This window comes from Eptesicus fuscus, chromosome 20 (genome assembly GCF_027574615.1).
Source record: "Eptesicus fuscus isolate TK198812 chromosome 20, DD_ASM_mEF_20220401, whole genome shotgun sequence".
Taxonomy (NCBI): Eukaryota; Metazoa; Chordata; class Mammalia; order Chiroptera; family Vespertilionidae; genus Eptesicus; species Eptesicus fuscus.
The window spans coordinates 11884706-11903045 of record NC_072492.1 but is presented as its reverse complement, the minus strand read 5'-3'; the positions used below and the strand labels follow the sequence as shown (position 1 = coordinate 11903045).

Genomic DNA, 18340 nt, shown 5'->3' with positions numbered 1-18340 from the left:
CAGTCAGCATTTCTCCCACCCTCTGGGCTAATCTCAGGTTCTGGTTTGTCTGGGGTGGGACCCAATCCTGTAGTGGGCTGGCACACAGAGATCTGCTTTATTAAGCCCTGGACTTGTCCTGCAGGTAGCAGGACGAACCCTGGCCGCGGAATCTTTGGAACCAGTAACAGAATCTCTGCCACCCAGGAGAGCCCACCTGCTGCCATGGGTCGCTACCGCATCCACGTGGCCACTGGGGCCTGGCTCTTCTCAGGGTCTTTCAACCGCGTGCAGCTCTGGCTGGTGGGGGAGCTCGGGGAGGCAGAGCTGGAGCTGCAGCTGAGGCCAACGAGGGGCCAGGTAAGAGGAAGAAGTGGGAACTCAGACCCCCTGGCTGGGCTCAATGCCTGAAGGCAGTTGGGACTTGGGGGGCTGAGAGCCAGTGACAGCACAACCACACCAGCTGGGACTTCTATTGAGAAGGGACGCCTGCACCTGGGTGGGTGACAGGTTCAGAGCCAGGGCCCAGCTGGACTCAACCCCTTTCTCCCGCCCCTGGACTCTGCTCCACACAACCTCCACTTCTTTCCCAAGTGTCCGAGAAGCCGGGTGCAGGTGCAGGTGTTGGAGCTCAGTGTTCAAGTCACTGTGGCCTCAACCTGGGTCCCTGGTCCTCCTGGTTCAATGGGTCATCTGAGACCCACCACACAGGTGTTGGGAGGAGGCAATGCTGTCTTTGGAGGCTGTGTCACTGGACTCCACAAAGCCCCCACCCATCCCGCTCCCTGGGTTAAATGCCTCTCCCGGGTCCCCACTACTAAGTCTCACCAGGTTTTGGTCCCCACAGGTGGAGGAGATTGAGCAGGACGTTCCCCAGGACTTGGGGCCACTGCAGTTCGTGAAGTTGCGCAAACACCACTCCCTGGTGGAGGATGCCTGGTTCTGTGACCGCATCACCGTGCAGGGCCCAGAAGCCTTAAAGGAGGCCGCCTTCCCCTGCTACCGCTGGGTGCAGGGTGAGGACCTGCTGACCCTGCCCGAGGGCACCGGTGAGGAGCCGCCTCAGGGAAGTGGGAGCATGGCCCAGGGAAAGGGGCGACTAGAGGAGGGGGGAGCACAAAGGAAGATCTGAGGGATCTGAAAACAGTGCACGCTTCGCAGGTTAAGAGGGCTCAAGACAGGGGACAAGGGGAAAGTTATACATAGAATGAAAAAGGTCTGAAGCAGGCCTGGACAGGGAAGTGAGTGATATGTCGATTCCCACCTCCCAAGCTGAGCAGAGGGAATGGGAGGTGCAGCCATGCTGGGAAACAGAAGAGCCAAAGTAAAGTGGAAAGGAGATCTCCATGTGACTGGGAACAAGTTAGAGCAGGCACAAGTGAGGCTAGCACATGGGACCTCTGAGAGGAGGCAGGGAAGAGAAACAATAAATAATATGAAGATAAGAGCTGCTTTGGCTGTGACAACATGGAAGACAACTGGGAGGGCAGGGAGCACACTGACTGGGATGGGGATGAGTGAGCAGGGACTATATGGTATTGGTTGCTGTGTGACACGTGGAGGAGAGATATGACTGGAGAGAAAATTGAGAACAATGGCATATAAGAATGGAGATGAATCAGCCATAAGAAAGATGAAATATTGCTGTTTGAGACAACATGGATGGATCTTGAGAGTATTATATTAAATGAAATGTCTAAGGAAAAGGACTAGAACTATACGATTTGACTCCTATGTGGGATATAAAACAAAAAGCAGCAAATGAACAAACAAAACAAAACAAAAAATACAAACTCATAGATACAGACAACAGAATGGTGGTTACTAGAGGGAAGACAAAGAGGGTAAAGAGGGTCAAATATGTGGCTACAGCACACTCAGAGTATACAAATGTATTGTAAGATTGTACATCTGAATTTTATATGATGTTATTAATCAATGTTATATCAAAATAAATTTAATAAGAAATGGAAACATGAGTCTTTGAGGAACAATATAAGTACAGGTTAGAAGAGGACAAGTCAGGTTAACAAATATAAACTATGTGATGATGAGGTTAGGTGAAATGGAGTCAGGGAAAGGTAGTAACATGGAACTATTTCCTCCTTAAGACAGGTGAAATGGGATGGTTGAAGGTAACACACATAGAATTTTTGTCTCAGGTCGGGGTAGGGACAAGGAAGAGCAGAGTGCATATGTATAATAAATATGAAATATGTCATTTGGAGGACAGGTGAAGGAGTAGAAAGGCAAAGGCCGATATAGATGAGATTAACAAAGGTAATCTATACATATAAGCTGAGTGGCCAGATTATTATGACCACCTGACGCTTGTAGGCAAATTAGCTATAATTTGGTGCTGAAGTTGCTAGATGGCCAGACCATTATAAATAAGGAAGCACGTTTACCACAATGGTAGAAGTGATTTTTTTCTGAAGATATGGGTATACAACTCGATTTAACAGCCTTTGAATGTGGGATGATTGTTGGCGCTCAGAACCATGGAGCAAGTATCAGCAGAACAGCTGAATTCGTGAAATGTTCAAGAGCAGCTGTTGTTAAAGTGTTTAAAGACTGGACTAGCAGCAGAAAATTTGGGTCTGAACGTGTGAATTGAATTTGGGTCTGAACATGCGAATTGTGGCCGTCAGCGACTAGTCAATGTTAGGGCAGAACAGAGAGGGCCAAAACTGGTACAAGACAACAGAAGGGCAACAGTGCATCAAATTACTGCAGATCTTAATCAGGGATCCTCTCAAATGATCTCTGAATGCACTGTTCGCCGTACACTGCATCGTATGGGATATGGAAGCAGAAGGCCTGTTCAAACACCTTTACTGTCTGCAGTTACCAAAATAAAACATATCCAATTTGCACAGGAACACAAGGATTGGACAGTTGAGGATTGGAAAAAAGTCATGTGGTCCGATGAATCACGTTTCCAGTTGCATCATACAGATGGCAGAGTGAGAATTTGGCGGAAACAGCATGAAAGCATGCACCCCACATGCTTCAAGCTGGTGGGGGCAGTGTTATGATTTGGGGAATGTTTTTCTGGCATGATTTGGGCCCTTTAATTCATGTGGAACAGCGTCTGAATAGCACAACATACCTAAGTATCGTTGCTGATCAAGTTCATCCTATCATGTTGATGGCGTATCCCAATGGAGATGGCTTCCTCCAACAAGACAATGCGCCATGCCATAGTGCTCATATTATGCAGGAGTGGTTTCAAGAACATGAGGGACACTTTACCTTGCTTAGGTGGCCCACACAATCACCAGATCTCAATCCAATTGAGCATTTGTGGGACGAAGTTAAAAGAGCCATCAGGCAGTTGGTTCCACAACCATCAAATCTCACAGAACTGGACAGTGCTATTCATCAGGCATGGCATCAGATTCCTCACATCACCTTTCAACATCTCGTGGAGTCAATGCCAAGAAGAATCGCCGCAATATTGAAGGCAAAAGGTGGCTCAATGAAGTACTGATGGGATGGTCATAATAATCTGGCCACTAAGTGTATAAAAGCCTAAGCGACTACCTGACTGGTAGCTATGATGCACACTGACCACCAGAGGGTAGACACTCAATGCAGGAGCTGCCAAGGAGGTAGCCTAATTCCAGGGTGTGTCACCTGAGAACCACCCTCTCACAATCTGGGACCCTGAGGGCAATATCGGAGAGCCGGTCTCAGCCCTGTCCTTGCAGGCCAGGCTGAGGGACCCCACTGGTGCACAAATCTGTGCACCAGGCCTCTACTATATAATAATATGGGATATTGTGTATATGGCACGTGATTAAGAAGAAAATCAATAATCATCTATAGGCACAAGTAGTGGAATTTGATTTAAGGAACAAGAAAGGGAGGGAAACATGGGATGTTGCTTAAGGACAAACATGGGTTGAAATAGGTGAAATCATGAATTGGGTGTGGGTAAAGATACAATAAGTGACTTTGGGAATACATCAGGTGAGGTAGAGCCAGAGAAAAAGGCAAAAGAATGATGTAATACAGTCAAGATTGAGAGAATAGATCAAATCAGGGATAGCATGAGTTGGATAAACCTATGTGGTCAAATGTTCTTCCAGCCCGCCTGGCAGGAGAGAATACCTTGGACGAGTTCCAGAAGCATCGAGAGAAAGAACTGAAGGAAAGAAAGCTGATTTACTGGTAACCACCTACACATAGCCCTCCTAATATCCCCACCTCTTCTCTGATCCTGCCACCATCACTGACCCCCTAATTCCTCCCTGAATTCTTTTCCCATCTGCTAGTTGGGACACCTGGCACGAAGGGTTACCCCTGACAATAGCTGCGGACTCTGTGAAGGATCTGCCCCCAGATATGAAATTTCATGGTGGAAAGAAGCTGGACTATGAATGGACAGGGAAGACAGGGTGAGAAAAGATCCCAGTGGAGTGGGGAGTGATCGATTCCATAACAGGCAGGATTTGGTGAGTTGACAGTGCCATCCTTGATATATGTTTTAGGTTACTGGAGATGATTCTCAAACGTGTTTACAACTTCCTGAAGTCCTGGGACAGACTAGAAGATTTTGATCAGATCTTCTGGGGCCCCAAGAGCACCCTTTGTGGTCAGTATTACCATAGATCTTTGTAAATTCTTCATAGCCTGTTTTGTTGTCCCAAACTTCATACTTCATAGACCCTCAAAAGTACTTCCCAGATGAGAAGACATTATGCCTGGTCATTTCTCAGAGGCAACAAAAAGGAAAGACAGGGCCTGGATACAAAGTGATCATATGCCTGAATAGCTGTGTTAAAACCTAAAGGAGAAGGACATCTGGTTATGGTGAATATCCTCCCCCTACCCTCCACTCCAACCCCACAGAGAAGGTTCACCAGCGCTGGCAGGAAGATGAGCTTTTTGGCTATCAGTTCCTCAATGGTGCAAACCCCATGCTGTTGAGACGTTCCACCTCTCTGCCCTCCCGGCTGGTGCTGCCCTCAGGGATGGAGGAGCTTCGGGCCCAGCTGGAAAAAGAACTCCAGGTACACCCCCAGCCCTATGTTTTCTTCTCCTTGTCTGTGGGGGAAGGGATGTGGTAAAGGGGAAGGACCAGAGGTGAATCAGGGAAGGGAGACTGTATTAATCCACTGTTCCTATGTGCAGAGTCCTTTGCAGGAAAAACTTGCAGTTGATAAAGTATGCAAAGGAAACTATGTGACTAGAGGTAGCAGAAAAATAGGATATGACAAGGAAAGAGGCCTGGAAACCTTGACAGGGGAAGGTTAGCATGCCTGTGCTGCAAAGGAATTGGTCAAGTATGGTCTTAAAACCATCACTGCCATACGGAATTCACATGTCCCTGAGGAAGACGCCTCTCATTTTGCCTCTTTCCTTATTATCAACTGAGATGACTTGGACTAAATGTTCTGGATGCCTCTTTCCTTTCTGCCACTAGGACTCTGATATTGATGTAGGATAATTGCAAGAAATGAGACTGAATGTTATTACATTCCTTCCCCTTGGTGCTGGCCCTCTGGAGTAGACTTTGAACTTTTCCCCACAGAACGGTTCCCTATTTGAAGCTGACTTTATACTCCTGGATGGAATTCCAGCCAACGTGATTCAAGGAGAGAAGCAGTACCTGGCTGCCCCCCTCGTCATGCTGAAGATGGAACCCAGTGGGAAGCTGCTACCCATGGTCATCCAGGTGAGATATTTTGGAAATCCTCTTTCAACACTGCTCTCCCTTCTCCCCAACCACTGCCCAGGGACAAAGACAGCTGGTTCTTGTCCCCGCTCCTCTGTCTCACTCAGTGAGGTCTGTCTTTGTCTCCAGTCTTCCCTTTCTACCTTGCAACTTGCTCACTACTCACCTGAAATTGCCTTTTTTGAGAGTCAGAATGGTCTCTGTTGGTCCTCACCCTAAAGCTACTCATTCTCTTTCTGACCTTTGAATCTGTGGAATATCCTTTCTTTCTTGGACATATTTTCTCCCTTGTTTTTAATGCATTTTTCCATCTTACTATTCTCATCAGTCAATTGATGAGAATTGTCAGGTATCTCAAATGTCCAACTTCTCCTTCCTATTCTACCATCCTAACTCACACTTACGTCAGGTTTCTCCCAAACCACTGTTATGGCCATACTGAATTCCCTCCTTTCCAATTCCTCTTGCTTTAACCTGACCACTATGGTACTCACACTTCCCCACAGCTAGTGAGAGGATGAGAGGCAGGATCCTCATTCCTCCTACTAGATTATAGCCCTCTGCATGACAATAATATTAGTCATAAGTTTCCCTCAGAATACTGAGCATAGTGTGTAACATAACATGAGGATAATGAATGCTTAATTCCTTTTTATTGCAGATCCAGCCTCCCAATGCCAGCTACCCAACCCCACCACTATTCCTGCCCTCAGATCCTCCACTTGCCTGGCTCCTGGCAAAAACCTGGGTCCGAAGTTCAGATTTCCAAGTGCACCAGTTACAATATCACTTGCTGAACACTCATATGCTGGCTGAGGTCATCGCTGTGGCCACCATGAGGTGCCTCCCAGGACTGCACCCTGTCTTTAAGGTACATACTCTATCTTCCATGTCCCATATTGCACACAAGGAAACATGTGAAACAATGCAACAGTTATCCAAGATTTTAAAAGCCTAAGCCACCTGGCTAGGAATATATAAAAAACCTGCTTTGTTTGGATAATCAAGCACTGATATGGTATCAGCAAAGAATCTTCATAGGCAGGAAGGGACAGGAGTGAAATAACGATGGCAAAACCTTGAATTTTGTGGTGATATTTTCATGTTTAAATTCTTTTTAAAATTATGCCAATTATAGGCTCACACGCAGTTATAAAAAATAAAACACAAGCTATCCTATTAAATCAAGTCCTTCAGCAGTTTTCTACACATATTGCAAGTTAATTCTCTGAAATTCTCCAGCAATGGGTCTGGAAGAGAGTAGGATTATAGGTTGTTAAACCCTTATGTTGCCATGTAGCCAGAAAGACAAGTGGTAGACATGACAAAACAGTCAAAGAATCATATCTGATAATAGAGGTGGAAATCAAAAGAAACAGCTATCTACACTAATAAAAGAGAATTATGCAAATTGACCATTCCTCCATGATGCCCACCAGCCAATCAGGATTGAATATGCAAATTAACCCAACCAAGATGGAGGGCTAATTTACATACACAGGCACGGAGCAACCAGGCAGGGCAGGACTCCTGCTATGAGGGGGAGGAAGGGGTTGGAGGGAGCTACAGGAGCAAAGACTAAAGGCTCTGGCTGGAGTAAAGGTGGAAGGTAGCAGCCAGAGCTAAGGCCTGGGTCCCAGGTGCCGGAGGAAAACCAGTGCCAGCAGCCAGGGGAAGGAAGGCCTATTCTTGCACGAATCTTTGTGCAACGGGCCTCTAGTAAACTCTATAGTATTGATGGAGAATGTTCTACTGTAACCAAATGTTATGAGGAGCACAAGATAAAAGGGCAAGGATAGCAGCCCAGGTGGTCACTGATATCTACCCAAGAGTGAGGAGACTAAAGATGTACATTAGCATGGTGATGACAGAAATGGAAGGGAGGAGACACTGCCTGCGTCATACCTGTACATTATTGGAAAGAAAGGTCAGAGGTCTCAGCACTGCCAGACCTAGGAGCTCACAAAGTGAATACTGTTGGAATGACCAAGAAATACTGCGATGCTATAAACAGTGAGGTCAGTGTCCGTTGCTAGGCAGAAGGCAACAAAATAAGCTTGTGCTTGTCTTACAATTGTTTTCCAAATCTCAATGGCACTTTGATACAGGGAACAGGGGAGAGCAGGGGGCAAAAATCTACAAGTCTATGAAGCAGAGCAGTGGTCAGAAAGAGTGTAGTCAGGAAAAGAAGCCAGTTTGGAGGCAAAGATTAGGTACTGAGCTTTAGATACAAAGAGTTTGAAGTGTTGGTAAGATATGCAAATGAGTATTTGACAAGCAGAACAACTGATCTGTAATGTCTCTGGGAGTTCCAATGCCAACACTCCTGTGGACTAGGGATGTTCGGGGTTCTAGTGTGACATAGATAAAATAGTTACTAATGTAGTTCATGGGCTCTCAGATTTGATAACCTCATGATGCCTTTCTATCACCATCTCCCTCCTAGCTTGAATCACTTATTCCCACTTTACACTTCAAAATGACTTTTTAATACATAAGGCCCCCTCCACAGCCATATTCCCTCATCATAGCAACTCCATCCCATGGCAGACAGTCTTTGTTGGAACTCCCAGGAGGGCTAAGGTTACAGAAGTTACCAACGTTACCAGTGCAGGCTCTGGATATGAAGCCTGAATCCTAGTCTCAGTACTTACCAGATGTATGTTCATGTTCCTCATCTCTAAAGTAGGATAATGGGTTATAATGGGTTGTTAAGCCATTACAGAATAAATGCTAGAAAAATGTCAGTTTTCTGCTTTTATTTTTATTGTCATCATCATTTCTGTCATTGCTGTTAGAAACTCTGTCCTGGGTTCTTTGCTCCTCACTGTGGTCTAGTGTTTTCTGTGAAACCAGCATCTCTCCATGAACTTTCTTAAAAGAACAATATGAGCTCCTTTGATATCTTGGTATCAGGAATATCACTTGTGTCTTTCCTTTATTCCAGCTCAAAAAGCTCTGACCAATATCCAAACAGTCTAAATCCTGTATATCAAAGAGGCAGAAATGAAATAAAATTCATCTAAGATAAAAAGAAATCTTAGTTGTACATTTTAATAGCTAACAAAAGAAGGAAAGATAGGACAATTAGGAATGGGTACAGATTTGATGACAATCCATTTGCTGCTTAAGCAGGAAGCTTGATATCATTTCTAAAATTCTGACTGAAGATACTCTTTCCCCAAAAGAATCCAAGAGTAAAACAATGAGCAGTTGGAGGGAGAGCTTTGAAAATGAGCAGAAATGCCAGTTTAAGGAAGGAAAAGATGTGAATGATAGAGGAAACATGAAATGCTATTGAAAACTAAAGGGTAGCTTCTAAACGCACAACTACATTCAAGGTGGATATAATAAAGGTAATGATAATACCTCCTAATCAATTCTTCTGTGTGCCAGGCACTGAGCTAAACACTCTTTATCTATTACTCACATAATCACCACCACAGCACTTGACTTAGGAGACCTATTATCATCCTTGTTGACAGATGAGAATTTTGACAGATGAGGTACTTGAACAAGTACCAAAGTGAGTGGTTAAGCAAGGATTCAAGCCCAGGTCATTCTGGCTCCACAACCCCACTCACTGTAGAGTCATGGAGAGCATGAGAGTTAGTGATCATAGCAGCAGAAGGAGACCAGCCTACAAAGGCCCTGGCAGGGAGGAAAGCATCAAGAGGAGAGAGTGCCACTCCCTAAAAGGGAGGACACAGCATGATCTCCAATAACTACCTTCTCTAATCTTCTACATCCAGCTCCTGATCCCACACACCCGCTACACCATGGAAATGAACCTACGGGGACGAATACACTTCAACTCAGAGAGTGGAATATTTAGTCAGGTAAAGAGGAAATGAGGGAATGGGGCTACCTAATCTTTCATCCCTCTATAACCTCCTGCCATCTTCACAGTCTAACACCACCTGATATGAATGTCCTGATCCTTAAACGATGAGCCTGTTCATTTCATACTTTCAATTTTGTAAACCCCACTGTAAACCCCTTATATAATATGCCAAGATTGTCAGCTCTTCTTTTATCTCTCAAGACCTGTTAACTCTCAAATTCCAGGCAGTGAGCACAGGTGGAGGGCCCCATGTGCAGTTGCTCCGCCGGGCCATGGCTAAGCTGACCTACCGCTCCCTCTGTCCTCCTGAACATCTTGCTGACCGGGGCCTGCTGGGAATCCCAAGTGCTTTCTATGCCCATGATGCTTTACGGCTCTGGGAGATCACTGCCAGGTGGGTAAGAGTGGGAGCTTATAAATGAGAAGGGCCATTGGTGAGAAGGGGAATTGGTCTCTGGCTTGAGGTCAGCACTGGGCAAAAGGAACATGAAACAAGGTCCAGACAGAGGGAGTAGAGGAGACAGTGGATAGAATCTGAAAAGGAAGAAAGCGGAATAAAGGAAGAACCTATCTTGGGGAAACTGGGAATGGGGAGATGGGGATCTGGAAGAACTTGGGTTTTGTTAAAAAGAATGGTTATTAATCATGTATAGGGAACGCTTAAAACTATTGACCCACCTTTCCTTTCTAAACTAGTGTGTAGAAAGAGGTTGGGGTTGTCCTAAAAGGAAAGTCTGGTAAGATGTGCCCCCAGATACAATGACAGTCAACTGGACAGAAGCCACAGAAAAGGATTAACGGTCATAGGCTATAGCCTTGACCCAAGGAGCAGAATAAATAAGCATGATGAATGCAATGAGCTCAGCTCTCTTCTCCTCTTGGCAGGTACGTGGAAGGGATCATCCACCTCTTCTACCACGGGGATGACATCGTGAGAGGGGACCCTGAGCTGCAGGCCTGGTGTCGGGAGATCACTGAGGTGGGGCTGTGCCAGGCCCAGGACCGAGGTGAGAACTGGGCTGAGAGAAGGAAGCTGTTCAGACACTCTGCCCAGAGCCCCTTGTCAGCTTTGCCCTTCTGGGGACATGATCCCAACCTCTCATCAACCTCTAGTCCTCCACACATGAAGCATATGAATACCATTCCCACCTCCTAAGTGTTAGGTCAGTTCTATAAACCCAAGGATTGTCCTTCCCAGAGACCCTGATCATCAACCTTTATGTCCATCTCCCATTCTTGCCACAGATGCCCTGAATCTTCCACAGCATAGATCCCAGTGGGTCCAGACCATGACCAGTGGGGGATCTGCCCAGGCCCTGCTTCTAAAGCTCTTCCTAAGAATATAAGTTGGCGAAAATCTCCCACCAAAATCCATGATGCCCTCTCTGGATTTCCCTCCTTCTCCTCTTGCCTGCCACTGTCCACCACACACAGAGGGTCCAGACACTTGCAACACTACCACAGTGGAAGGTCATTTCTAGGTGCAAATTGAATATCGACTTTCTCTGCCCAATTCATTCCTTCACTAGGATCTACCTTTAGTTCTCCCACTCCACATTTTACTCTATGAGGAAGAAATAGCTTTTTTGAGCTTTGCCTAGTTTCCTCCTCCTCTCTCTAGCACATATGGGCTAGCTTGCTTTGTTTCAAATTTTCCTTCAGGCCCTGCCCCTGCATACTTCATAACAACACCTTGAGTCCCATCCTCAGCCTGTGGCACAAGTATGAATATATAATGGGAATCTATTAAGGACAGGACATGGGAATGCAAGGTTTAATATACCAATGCCAGATCCTTGGAGGAAGGCTTTTCTTAGAGGATCTGGGCAACACTCCCACCGCCCTGACACTTTCAGGACCAAATGTTCTCTCATACTTTTCAGTTCTGTTCTTTAAGCATCCCATGCCCCAAAAGATGCTTTTTCCTCTCCCTGGCCATCCTCTTCCCATGACATATCTACCGTAAGCATTTACAAAATACAGTTATATATAAGCTTTAATCTCTGATTCCTCCATTTTACTCCCTCAGTTTTGAATGTTCTTCTGCCCTATTATTCCCACATTATTCTCATTAAAGGCCACACACTAATATTGGTTTCCAAAGTACTGGTTTCTGCTTCTTTCCATCTATGACCTTGAGCCATCAACTAGATCTCTTTCACTTTGACTTTTAGTTTTCTTCAAGCTAAAATGGACAAAATATTTGCCAACTTTTCTCACTTAGTACCTGACAGAATTTTTGAGACCCAATGATATAAGTTCTGAAGCCTGCATAGTATATAGTGTTAGATGAGTTTAATCATATGCTCCACCTTACACAAAAATACCTCCCCAATATGATCAGCATGTGAATTAGGAGAGTCCAAACTCTGCCATGTGGTAGATGACGTTGGCCAGGCATCAAACTCTATGACCCCATCTCATTGCAGTCATCATTTTTTTTATTCTGTAGTTTTGATACTTTGACATCTTGGAGTCTTATTGACCCAAAAGTTACTACTACCCCCAGGGCCAGCTGATTATCAGATATGGCAAACCACTCTCCTAGAAGCATGCTTTTCATATGCTGGAAGTCCCAACCACCACCTGTATGGAGCTCTTACACTTTAGGCCACTATTCCTCTGGCCTAATCACCAGACTAGGGACAGCTACCACAGTCCAGAGCCTAATGGAAGTATTGCAACTAGCCTGACCTAAACAGGCTTATTCTGTCTTCCTTCTCATGGAAACCATGACAAAGGCTTCTGCTACCTTTTCCTCTCACCCCCTCTGCCTCTTGACCAACCCTCGTGCTCCCAGTGTGGTCCCCTGTGGTGTGGCAGGTACCCATCTCCTGGGATCTGTGAGTATAACATATCTTTTCCATGGCAGTTTTTTTCCTGACCTCTTGGCCTCAGCACAACTGAATAATAATACTGGAAACTACACTTTAAAACACTTGCCTGTATATTGAGTTGAATGAGATAGCTGATTTTGACACATCTTCCTGTATTTTAACTGAATCAATTACTTCTCTTTCTCTGCATCATTACCCAGCTATCTATAAGCACTGAAACCCTTTTGGGGAGACAGCAATTGTTGAAATACAACAAACCTAAAGAAAGGTACAGAAATCATAGGTGTACATTTCAGGGGTCCTCAAACTTTTTAAACAGGGGGTCAGTTCAGTGTCCCTCAGAGAGAAGGAGGGGAGTCGGAGAGTGCGGCGCACATTCCACACATGCGCACTGTGGGCCCGGGACGAGTCAGCTGCTAAGCAGGACAGGCAGCAGCGGCAAAAATACCTGGTTGGCGAGATAAATGTCCTCGGCGGGCCGTAGTTTGAGGACCACTGGCAACTTAGTGATGTGTTACTATTGTGACACACCTGTATAATTAGCATGAAGATTAAGAATCAGAACTTTACCAGCTCCCTCAGAAAGCCCCTCGCATATTCCAGTCTATCCACATGAAGATAAGTATTCTCTTACTTGTAGGTTGGTTAGTTTTACTTGTTTTGACCTTTCACAGATGGAAATACAAGCATGCACTTGCTTGTGTCTGGCTTCATTCACTGAATACTATGTTTAATATTTACCTACTTTGCTGCATGTGGCATGTAGTTTGTTCATTATCATTGTGGGAACCTCCATTTATTTTTCCTTTTTGCTACTGATGGATATTAGTATTGTTTCCAGCTTTGGGCAGTCAATATTAGTGCTGTTGTAAACATTTGTGTGTGTGTTTTCCTGTGGACTTGATGGACTTAAATTATGCAAAAATTAGCTTCAGTAGCTATTGATTGACCCTTTTCCCAAAGTGGTTGTATCGGTTTTCACTCCATTCAGCAGTTTCAGTTATAGTTGCTCCATATAGTCTCAAATACATGAAAAAGATATTTCTATCTTTTTTACTTTGGCCATTTTAGTGAGTATGTAGATCTATCATATTGTGAGTTTAAGTTGCCTTTTCCTGAAGACTAGTTGCTCTGAATACTATTTCCTTGGCTTAATAGTCACCCAGAATATCCTCCTTCATGAGGTGCCTGTTAAAATATTTACCCTTATACTTCTAGGGTTGTAACCTTTAGTGACCATATTTGCTCCTCATTGGCTGGTGGGCGTGGCTTGTGGGTGTAGCAGAGTTAGGGTCAATTTGCATATTACTCTTTTATTAGGTAAGACACACACACACACACACACACACACACACACACACACACATTGAGTGGCCAGATTATTATGATCTCTGAACACATAATAATCTGGCCACTCATCTCACTCATTTATGGATAATAAAGAACATTATAAACTGATGAACAAAAAGATAGATACAGAGACAGTAAAGCATCAAACAGACTTTCAAATTATAGGGGGAAAGTTAGGGAGAGGTGGGGGAGATAAGAAATCAAATGAAGGACTTATATGCATGCATATGAGCATAAACAATGGACGCAAAACTCTGGGGGTTGAGGGCATGTATGGGTGGGGGGGGGGGGGGGGCAATGGTAAGATATGTACACATATAATACCTCAATAAAAAAAATGTCAAAAAAAATAAAAATAAATAAATAAATAAATAAATAATAATCTGGCCACTCAGTGTATATCCTATATAATAAAAGGCTAATATACAAATTGTCCCCTCAACCAGGAGTTTGACCAGCAGGCAGGCTGGCTAACTGCCCATGTCCCCTCCCCCTGGCCAGGTTTGCTGGACCCCACCAATGCACAAATTCATGCACTGGGCCTCTAATATATATATTATGTATAATATATGTATATATATATATAATACAAACACGCACACACACACACACACACACACACACTGAGTGGCCAGATTATTATGCAGAGATCATAATAATCTGGACACTCATGTATAGTAGGTTGATTTATTCTATTTCTTTAAAAAATGCAATTGGAACTTCAAAGTTACATATATATATCCTATCTAATAAAATAGTAATATGCAAATTGACCATCACTCCAACATAATATGGCTGCCCCCATGTTTTCAAAGATGGCTGCCCCGATGTGGACACAAGATGGCTGCACAAGATGGCCAGTAGGGGAAGGCAGCTGGGAGGGACCAGGCCTGCAAGGAAGGGCAGTTCTGGGTGATCAGACCAGCAGGGGAGGGCAGTTGGGAGGGACCAGACCTCCAAGGGAGGGCAGTTGGGTGCGATCAAGTCTGCAGGGGAGGGCAGTTAGGGGTGACCAGGTCACCAGGTTGGCAGAGGAGGGAAGTTAGGGGCGACCAGGACTGCAGGGAAGGGCAGTTAGGGGGGACCCAGGCCTGCAGGGGAGAGCAGTTGGGGGGAACTAGGCCTGCAGAGGAGGGCAGTTGGTGGGGTACCCGGCCTGCAGGGGAGGGCAGTTAGAGGCAATGAGGCTGGCAGGGGAGAAGTTAGGCATCAATCATGTTGGCAGGGGAGTGGTTAGGGGGTGATCAGGCTGGTGGGCAGAAGTGGTTAGGGGCAATCAGGAAGGCAGGCAGGAGAGCAGTTGGGAGCCAGCAGTCCTGGATTGTGAGAGGGATGTCCCATATTGGAGACGGTACAGGTTGAGCTGAGGGACACACTATATATATGTATATATATAGTATATATATACTAGAGGGCCGGTGCATTAAGATTCATGCAAGAATGGGCTTTCCTTCCCCTGGCCGCCAACACTGCCTTTTCTCTCAGGCCTGGAGCCGCCTTTCTGCCTTCCCACACTGCCCAGAGGCACAGAGCAGCTGGGGCTGTGCCGAATGCCAGCATCGTCGCCATAGCATTGATGCAAACTTTCCGCCCCGAATTCGGCCACTCTGCACCTGAGTATGTGAATTAACCCGCCATCTTTGTTGGGTTAATTTGCATACTCACTCCTGATTGGCTGTGGGCATCACAAAGATACGGTCAATTTGCATCTTATTCTTTTATTAGTGTAGATATATAACTTTGTTTATTCATTCATCCATTGATAAGCACTTAGGTTGCTTCCATGTCTTTTTTTTTTTTTAAGATTTTTATTGATTTTTACAGAGAGAGTAAGGGAGAGGGAGAAATATTGATGTCAAATAGGAACAACTCTATTGAACGGCTGCTTCTTGTGCACCACCTACTGGGTATTGAGCCCACAATCCATAACCTGGGCATGTGCCCTGACAAGGAATTGAACTAGCAACCTTTCATTGCACAGGATGATGCCCAACCAACTGAGCCCCATAAGCCAGGGCAGTTGCTTCCATGTCTTGGCTATGATAAATAATGCTGCAATCAACATGGAGTCCAGCTATATTTTCAAATCAATGTTTCATTTCCTTTGAATAAATGTTTAGAAATGGATTTGCTGTATCATATTTAATTCTATATTTAATATTTTGAAGAATCCCCATACTGGCTTCCATAGTGGCCTCACAACTTTTCACTAACAGTACACAAGGCTTCTATTCTCCACAGTCTCACCAATACTTGTTATTCCTTGTCTTTTCATAATAGCCATTTTAACAGGTGTGAGGTAGCATCTCATTATGATTTTGATTTAGATTTCTGTTAATTAGGGATGTTTAGCACTTTTTTATGTACCTGTTGACCATCTGTGTGTCTTTGGAAAAATGTTTATTCAGAGCTTCTGTCCACCTTTTAGTCGGAATCTGGTTTATGTTGCTATTGAGTTGTATGAGTTCTTTATATATTTTGGATATTAACTCCTTATTAGATATGTGATTTGCAAATATTTTCTCCTATTCAGTATCTTGCCTTTGAATTTTGTTGGTGGTTTCCTTTGCTGTGCAGATCTTTAGCCTGATATAGTTCATTTGTTTATTTTTGCTTTTGTTGCCTTAGCTTTTGCAAATCCAAAATAGCATCACCAAGACTGATGTGAAGGAGCTTACCACCTAATTTTTCTTCTAGGAGTATTATGGTTTCAGTACTTTAATCCATTTTTTCTTAATATCTGTGTGTGGTATAAGATAGCAGTCCAGTTTCACTCTTTTGTATGTGGCTGCCAGTTTTCCCAGCAGTATTTATTGAAGAAACTGTCCATTTCCCATTGTATATCCTTGCCTCCTTTTTTGGACTCTTTGTTCAGATCCATTGATCTATGTGTCTGCTATATGCCAATACCATACTGTTTTGATTATTTGTTCTTTGTTATATAATTTGAAATCAGAAGGCAGAATAAGGATGGCTTGAACTCTAAGATTTCTGTGGCTATTTGGGGTATTTACTGACTCCAACCTAAAATTATAGGTTGACTTATTCTATTTCTTTAAAAAATGCAATTGGAATTTCACAATGATTGCATTGAATGTGTAGATTGCCTTGGGTAGTATGGACATTTTAACAATATCAATTCTTCCAATCCATGATAATAAAATATATTTCCATTTATTTGTATTCAATTTCTTTCATCAATGTTTTATGGTTTACAATGTACAGGTATTTCACCTCCTTGGTCCAATATATTCCTAAACTATTTTATTCTTTTAGGTGCAGCATATATTTTACATGAATGAATGAATGAATGAATGCTCACCAATTCTAACATATAGGTATCTCCAGATATTGGCACTTATTTCCTTATCTTTTTCAGAGATTGCACTTTCTAAACTTTGGTATTTCTTCTTCTAGGTTTTCCTGTCTCCTTCCAATCCCGCGCTCAGCTCTGTCATTTCCTTACCATGTGCATTTTCACATGCACTGCCCAGCATGCAGCAGTCAACTTCAGCCAGGTATGGACAACTGAAAGCTGGGGTCCCTGAGGGAAAGTGCCTGGTCTAGGGTATGTTTGAAGGAAAGAGTTGGGAGCCAGAGCCCTGCATATCAGAGTGCCTGGTTGACTCCAAATTCTTGCCCCCTCAGCATGACTGGATGTTCTGGGTCCCTAATGCCCCATGCACAATGCGGATGCCCCCTCCTACCACCAAGGAAGATGTGACAATGGCCACACTGATGGGCTCACTCCCAGGTGCCTGGCAGAGCTGTCTTCAGATGCTTTTCGTGAGGCAATTGGGCCGGCAGCAGCCAGACATGGTGAGAGCGGATTTGGGGAATTCTGGGGCAGTGGTAATGGAAAAGAAATTTCAGTGTGGGGCTGGGCTCTGGTCCCTGTGTCTTGGAACTAGAAACTGATCAATCTTTCTTTTCTGCTTCAGGTACCCCTGGGATATCACACAGAAGAATATTTCTCAGGCCCTGAGCCCAAGGCTATTTTAAGACAATTTCAAGCAGATCTGGACAACCTGGAAAGGGAGATAGTGGCCCGGAATGAGCAGCTAGACATTCCCTATGAATACCTGAAGCCGAGCTGCATAGAGAACAGTGTTGCTATCTGAGCCCCAGTATCATTAATGGCCTTTCATAGATCACAGGCCGATACTAGGGTTAACATTTTCCTTTTGAGTTTTATCTTTTTCTGGATCTGAATTGCTATGGTTCTATTTTCTTTTCTATCTGAGTTCCCTCCCTGAATTTATCACTAGTCTGAGGCACTGTCCCCACTTCCAGGTCATCTAACAGAATGATCTTTAGCTTGAAAACACATTCCTTAAAGAGATCAACTATTTACTCATGTAACCTTATCCTGTCTCTGGAAAATTTATCTTTTTCATTTATTAAGTAATCATTTTGAGATAGATTTTTTAATATAGTATGGGAATAATGTTAAATTCTATTTTCTTTTGAGGAAATCTATTATATCAGCACAGTTTATTTAAAAGCCCATCCTCTCTCACTGATCTATTAAGTTAGTATAAATCAGATTTCTGTATCTCAATGGGAGTATTTTATTCTACTTTTTCATTAATATATTTGTTTTACACTGTACCAAACTGACATAATTACTACTAGTGTATAATTAAA

General features: G+C 44.0%; 1 protein-coding gene across 1 annotated transcript; it reads left to right on the top strand.

The window, feature by feature from the left end:
• Positions 1-204: 204 nt before the first annotated feature.
• Positions 205-17814, top strand: LOC103296945 (polyunsaturated fatty acid lipoxygenase ALOX12-like). Its single transcript, XM_008153576.3, has 14 exons — positions 205-339; positions 827-1028; positions 4074-4155; positions 4260-4382; positions 4476-4579; positions 4837-4997; positions 5519-5662; positions 6324-6533; positions 9415-9501; positions 9731-9900; positions 10392-10513; positions 17111-17211; positions 17342-17512; positions 17635-17814. Exons 1-14 carry the CDS (start codon positions 205-207, stop codon positions 17812-17814), a joined length of 1992 nt encoding a protein of 663 aa, XP_008151798.2.
• The last annotated feature ends 526 nt before the right edge of the window (positions 17815-18340 follow it).